The sequence below is a fragment of the Cylas formicarius genome, unplaced genomic scaffold (genome assembly GCF_029955315.1).
Source record: "Cylas formicarius isolate icCylForm1 unplaced genomic scaffold, icCylForm1.1 PGA_scaffold_2__14_contigs__length_35257938, whole genome shotgun sequence".
In the NCBI taxonomy this organism is placed as follows: Eukaryota; Metazoa; Arthropoda; class Insecta; order Coleoptera; family Brentidae; genus Cylas; species Cylas formicarius.
The window spans coordinates 5,618,653-5,625,793 of NW_026844319.1; the positions used below are offsets into that span (position 1 = coordinate 5,618,653).

The 7,141-nt window shown below is 33.0% G+C and overlaps 1 protein-coding gene across 1 annotated transcript; it reads left to right on the forward strand.

Annotated features, from left to right (window-relative positions):
* Positions 1-4,488: 4,488 nt before the first annotated feature.
* On the forward strand, positions 4,489-5,232 carry LOC132698609 (protein toll-like). The gene has a single exon (XM_060664803.1). The coding sequence runs from the start codon at positions 4,489-4,491 to the stop codon at positions 5,230-5,232; it is 744 nt and encodes a 247-aa protein (XP_060520786.1).
* Positions 5,233-7,141: the final 1,909 nt, after the last annotated feature.

Genomic DNA, 7,141 nt, shown 5'->3' on the forward strand with positions numbered 1-7,141 from the left:
TTTTATTTTATATTATTATACTTTACCTACGATATCAATAGTTCCTCCGATGTTAAATTTGTCACGTCAATTTAGTCAAGTCGTTTTTATAGTTAGTATTTTTAAGTCGAACACAAGCATTTTTAATAGTTAACCTGCTCCTCTTCTAACTTAAAATAAATTTCATTTGTGAAAATATTTGCTCACATTTATAATGTGGACAAAATGGCAAAGCCGTTTTTTTTTAATGATGAATCCTCATAGGAAGTGATGGCAAACGTGCTGATATCATGATAAAATGATTACTTTCTGTATTTTCCAAATAGTTCCGCAATATCTTGAGTTTATCGGTCCATAATGTTGAATTTTTAAAATCAATCATTTCTAAACTAAATTTGTCAATTCTTTGTCAATTCATTTGTCCATGTTTCTTAACACTTTAAAACCGACTTTCATATTCATTTAATGACCGAAATCCAACTTTCGAACATATTTAGATTGCTTTCATCGATATTTTCAATATTTTTCTTTTTAACAAGAGAATAATGATTTTTTTTGTTTTTATGTCCAGTCACAAAGAATATCAATTTTGAAGTAAAACTCTTCCATTCCATTTTCAAAATTGTGTCGTTATTTCCTAGGTGTCCTACCTCGAAATCATTATACTGGGTCATTATGTCTTTTAAAAACAAAACTTGAAATATATGTATATCATCTAAACACTCTACAAATCTATTAAGAAGAACTTTGCACCGACTTAACCATCGTATTTCAGAATGTAATAGCAAATCTCAATATTTCAATTTCCTCCAAAAAAGCTTTAAAGCGCCTGTGTATTAATGCGAATTGCTCTATTATTATGTTTCCAACTTTTTACACTTGGAGCAGCTATTATGGAAAATAATTTACTTTTTAAATCCAATACTTGCCCATTTATTTTATATTTTCCAAGTACCCAAGAAACAATCCTTCATGGCAAACAAATTACACGAGTAAACTATAGGCGTCCATATAAAAACATTTTCCAGACAACTACCTCATACAAAATTAACATTATATCTCTCATCTATACCTACCAACCATCACAATAATCAACATCCTTCACCTCGACTTGACATCATAATTAACGTCAAAAGTAAAAAGAAAATGTCTTTCACAAATATGACATTTCATTTGCTACGACAAAAACTACAAACATGTTTTCTGCGCCATTATGCCTTTTTCATTTTATGATATTAATGTCCGCAATTACAATTTTTTTTTCTAAAATTTTACATCGCCTCTAAAAAAACCGCTCCCCACACCGAAGGGTGCTACTAGGGTTATGGAATTGACCGGTCAATTTTTTTGTGTCACTTGACTGGTTAAAAATATACCAGTGTTGAAAGTTTCGTACTTCAATTTAACAGATATTTATTCATTGCTTCATTAGAAAAGTAAGTAATAAAAAAAAGTAATTATAGTTATGGTGAGAATTAACAAATAATATTGTGAATTTTATTTGCTATAATTGTTTGAATTGTTATATATCACATTGTAAAAATTATAGTCTTTATATTTTAAAATGTATAGTACAATTTGTATTTATAATCATAAACATTTAAAATATAATCTGAAATTTTAGATAGGAGGGTTTTCGTGGACAGGAAATCCAAATATGATATTACATACATTTAAAAAAAAACCATGGCCAATTTGCCAAAATGTACCCCTATGGTGCTCTATATAACCCTCTCATAACGCGTAAGTGATAATCCCTAATGGTAAACAAATTACATGAACAAACCATGGGCCTCCCAATGAAAACATTACCAAATTAACAACTACCCCATTCTTATATCGAAACTACAATTACATCTCTCATCGATACAAACTAACCAGAACCAATCAAAATTGAAAAAAAAACAAAGCCTCAAAAATAAACTTCCTCGGCAACGGTTTGGCACCACCATGGCGATAACAGAAACTAACCAAAACAAAAAAAAAGTAAACAATCGCGCCTCCCCGATGAACCTCCTCTTCGACGCCGTGACATTATCAAAGTAAGAACAAACACTTGCCAAAATAAACCAAAATTGCAAAACCTCCTTTCCGTTTCAACATTAATAACAGTTCATTCTTTATGCTAAAAAATACAAACATATATTAATGTCTTTCTCCTTTTCGTGTCAATAATATTAACCGTACCATTACAGATTTAATAACGAATCTGTAATTCTATTCTACTACCGCCACCAGTTCCGTCCGTTCCGCCACATGTCCCGCGCGTAAGTGTGTTGCCTAACCCTCTGGCTGACGGTATAATTTAAACTAAAATTTAAAATACCATTTTAAAACCCATAAAACAAAATGCAAAAACTCCGAAATTATTTGATTTATCTTTGATCTCAAATTGTATTATAAAGATAACGGTTCTATCAGTTGAATGAAAGGTAAATGTCGAGATATAAAGGGTGTCCGTCATAGAACATGAGACGATACTATAATTCAACATAACAACAAAAGTTGCAACTAAAACTCAATTTTCGAAAAATTACAATAATTTCAAAAGCACAAAATGGATTAGATAGGTAGGTATAGAATAACAGAACTAGAGTTAAATCAACATCTCCTGAATACGAATTTTAAAAATATTTACAGGGTAGATCAACTTTTTAGGTAAAAACCGCTCATAGGTATCTAGTATTGTTTCAAAGTTATAGAGTGGTTTTAGAAAATGTGCATTTTAAGAAAATCGCAGTAAGTTTCTCGGACCTAAGTGGTACAAAAGCTATACATACATGAACTCCCTGGGTATGATAAGAAATGGTGGTTTTAGGAGCCGTTAAAAATAATTTTGCAACGTCAACATTAAAATTAAAAATACGAACAAGACTAACCAGAACTAACATTAGATAAAAAACACGTACATGCCGCGCAGTAAGGAAAAGTGCAATGGTGCAAGGTTGAAATAAGACCTTGGCGTCTTTACAACCAACACCTGTATTTGTATACGATGGCACTGTCCTTTATCAATTTGTTTGTTCTGAAAATCGAGCTCCAGACACCTGCATTAGTTTTCCTCTATCTGCGTTAAAAGTGTCCAATTTGGCTCACCGTGTACATTATGTACGTACTTTTAAATTTTGTATAGATTGTCTAAATTTAGTGCCCGTTTTTGTTCATTTTCTAATATTGTTGGATACTTCGGAAAAAAAAAACACAAAACCCTGTTACACTGAGATGTTAATCCCAAAAACGAAACATTTGGAGATTACATTGTGAAACCCAGCTGAATAGCCTTTGACCAAACATAAAAAAATCATTGTGGACTAATATAATACAACGTATTCACTTAATAGTTCTATAATAAACGCAACAACTGTTGTTGGATTTTAAGTATCCTCTGGCAAAACCACCACGACATTTTGCTGCAGTCGTTTGTACGTATTTAGTGTTATTCCGAGAAAATAAAATTTTTTCTTATCTTGCCGTCATTTTTACTAGATGGTGTTACTGTTAAAATGTTTTCTTTTCTTAGACATAATAAAAAGAGTGTTTTTATTTCTTTCTTCTTCATTTTTTTTTGCATTTGAAATATCTTTTCAACATTGCAATCGAAGTGGAGCAACGGGTACACAACAAGAGCTTTTATATGAGATTTTCCCTACATTAACATAACCTTGACCTTATAGTATCAGCGAAGTAGTTTACAAATAGAGCGATATAGACTCGCATTATCGAATGTGGCCTTTTGAATTAAGACAGACGTAAATTAGTAGTTTTTTATTACCACAAAAGAAAGCCAAAGTTGCTTGGCTTTAATTTGGTTTTTGTTTCAGATAGGAAGATGAAGTTAAATGGCTTAGAATTAATATCCATTACATCACTAGTTGGCATTAGTGTCCTATCGCCATCAGAATGTATAAAAACAGACACGTGCAGTTGTTACTCTGCCATCGGGGGCGTATACAAATTCCAATGTCCAGATGTACATCACGAAATAAACATACACTGGACTCCAGGAAGGACCGTAGATATGTTTTGCGAGACGAGAGAGAATCGAGGAGTTTTTAACGAATCCTTTTTTCCTACATTTGACGGCCACGACGTTCCAAGTATTATCATAAAATACTGCCCCAATATAAGTACGGTCATAAAAACAGCCAGGAAGAAGTTTAACATGGTGCACCTTCGATAGCTTAGCATAGAAACGTCCGTCGGCAACAGCTTGAAGGTTGCGAGTGATTATTTAGAAGGACTGGATAGTCTGGAAAGATTAAAAATCAAATACAACTCGCTGATTTTGAGTAAAGATTTTTTGAAGTATGTTCCCAATTTAGTAGGGTTGAATTTATTTAAGAACAAACTCAAAGATTTAAGTATTGATTTTAAATACATGCCAAAACTTAAATCTCTCGATGCGTCTGGCAATGAAATAATTTCGTTGTTTGATGGCGGATTTGAAGGCCTCGGCGAATTGACGAATTAGTATTTATGGAACAATAACCTGCCTGTCTTAAGAAAAAAATGTTCCGCGGAGTAACCGGTGTGAAGTTGCTAGAGCTGAGCAGCAATCTTATCGAAACGGTAGAGCCGGATACATTTTCCGAACTATTAGACATAACCATTATCAGTCTGCTAAATAATCGCATAAAGTTTCTCCACTCTAACACATTCAAAAACAACGCTCTGCTTCAGCAAATTAAGATTGCGTTTAATCCGATACTTCTACCCGATTACAGTTTTGCAAATTTAAGCAAATTTAAAGTTGTCAAAATGGATAGCTGTGGCTTGCAAAGCATTCCCCATCACATATTTACAGGATCAGTGAATTTATCAGAAATACAACTGTCGAATAATTCTCTAACGACTATTCCGAAAACTCTCTTTGATGGTCTAGACTCTTTAATGAAGCTGGATTTGTCTCAAAATCGATTGACCTCGATTCCAGATGAAGCGTTTTATAATCTTCGTAAACTAAAAGAACTACATCTTGAGAAGAACGAGCTGACGGTGTTGGGAGCTGATATGTTCTTAGGTTTGGAAAATTTGCAGAAACTAATCTTAAGCAGAAATAAAATCGCCAGAATAGAGATGATGAGTTTCCGCGATCTGTTGGAGCTCCGACACTTTCATTTGCCTCATAATAGATGCGTCATGGTTTCTGATAGGATCACGGGCGTTACTGCTTTGGGATTCTGCGTCAAGATCGATGAGGTGTTGTGCACCATAATAAAATCGAGATCATACCCGAAAATTATTTTGACTTAATTGTCAACATAAAGAAGTTCAACGTCAGTTATAATGATATTTCTAATCCGGGTGAGTTCCAAAATTCTCATTTTTTATGTGAAAAAAGTAAAATAATTGCCAAAAAATATCTTAACATTATTTTATTCAATTTATTTATTATTATTAAATAAATTTATTTATTTATTATTAACTGGTTCTTAGGCTATGAATTATAATAAACTAATTAGATCCATGTTTTTTTGCTGCTGAACATATCATAAGATCGATGTTTTATTCTTACAAGAAAACAAGCATAAGTTTTGATTTTTTAAGTGCCTAATTATACAGAACAGTCCGATAAAATTTTGCTTTTCCATATAGGTATTCCAGGTATTGTTTGCTGCATTTTCTGCATTTTATTCAAATACTCTTATTGCTTCAATCAACACAGTGTACCTCCATTACAAACAGTTATCAACAATTTTTGAGTGGGCGCTACCAATTTTAGGATAAGAATTTTGTTTATCTTTAGTAATTGTTTTGTATATAACCAATACATAAATTAGATTAAATGTATCTTATTAGTATCGATTAATTGATGGTTCATTGGTCAGTTTTGGCTGATGATTTATAATTAAAAAATATACACTCGATACTCTGCAAAAGGGAAATAATCACCACGTTGGGGAGATACGAAACTGTTAGCCAAATCTGTCTTACCATTATTACCAAATCATAATCAACCTATAACTAACCAAAAAAGCTTGCTAAAATCAAATTCTCCAGAAAGTCGATTTTAGATTGGCTCGTTCTGAGACCACTTAATTTTCGTCTCCTAAATCGGTCTTTTCGTTTATTGGCCCATTTTCACTCACAAGTATGTCCAGAGTTATTAAAAATATCTCGGTTCCAATGTTTATTAGGGCATCATGAAATGATAGTGGATGTCTCCCATAATAACATAACTGAAGTCGTCTTCTCCCTCATTATAACGGATCCCTGTATGAACCGAACCATGCGAATCAAAGCATACTAATCCGTGATAACGTTATCCCTTGCGATTGTACTAACTACAATCTGGTCCAATATAACAACGACTTGTACGATCCCGAGCACTGGTCGACATTAAACAGGATCGGTTACACTGTTCGAATTTCGAGTCTCCTATTTTAGCAAGGGACCTCGGCAGATCACCTGCTCACTGGAAGGATTGATTAACTGTCCTGGTCCTTGTGCCTGCGATTATAGGCCCTATGACTTAAGCATCATCATCGATTGCTCATATCGGAACTTATAGACATATCCAACATTGAGTATTACCCGCATCAGGTACAATCAGACAGTTTGGATCCCACTTCACGTTAAGGCAAGTATAAATGACCACGGTAATTGTACATTTATTTTTTAAATTTCTATCGTGAGATCATTTTGTTTGTAATTAACTTTTAGGAACTTCGTTTCAGTGAAAACTTTATCAAGCTCTTAAATAAGATCGCATCGCTGCGACGAATGACACTCAACAGTAATCCTTGGTACTGTGACTGCCAGGCCGCAAATTTGCAAAACTATCTTGTGGCTCATTTTGACAAGGTAATAATCGTGCTCCTATTTAAAATTGTTTATCAAAATCCGTTTGAGTATAGCAACCGTGATTGCTATTCACGCTTGTTTTTTGTTTGGGTCGATCGTATTTCTTATTTGGTTCTGATTAGAACAAAAACCACTTCAATCAATCACCCAAGCGCACTCTAGTTTATTTTAACATATACGAATGATTATTTGAAATAAATATAAGTAATAAATGCAAGCATAAAATACTAGTCCTTTTCAGTTTGCAATAATTTATAATAGTAAAAAGTCCTTCAATATTACCTTGCATATCTATATATATTATCGAAAATGCACTATGAATAAACCATATTTTTAAGATTATTAAAATGTAGGTTTG

Coding starts and splice junctions, on each gene's coding strand:
- LOC132698609 (XM_060664803.1), top strand. CDS start 4,489: ATGTTCCGCGGAGTAACCGGTGTGAAGTTGCTAGAGCTGAGCAGCAAT.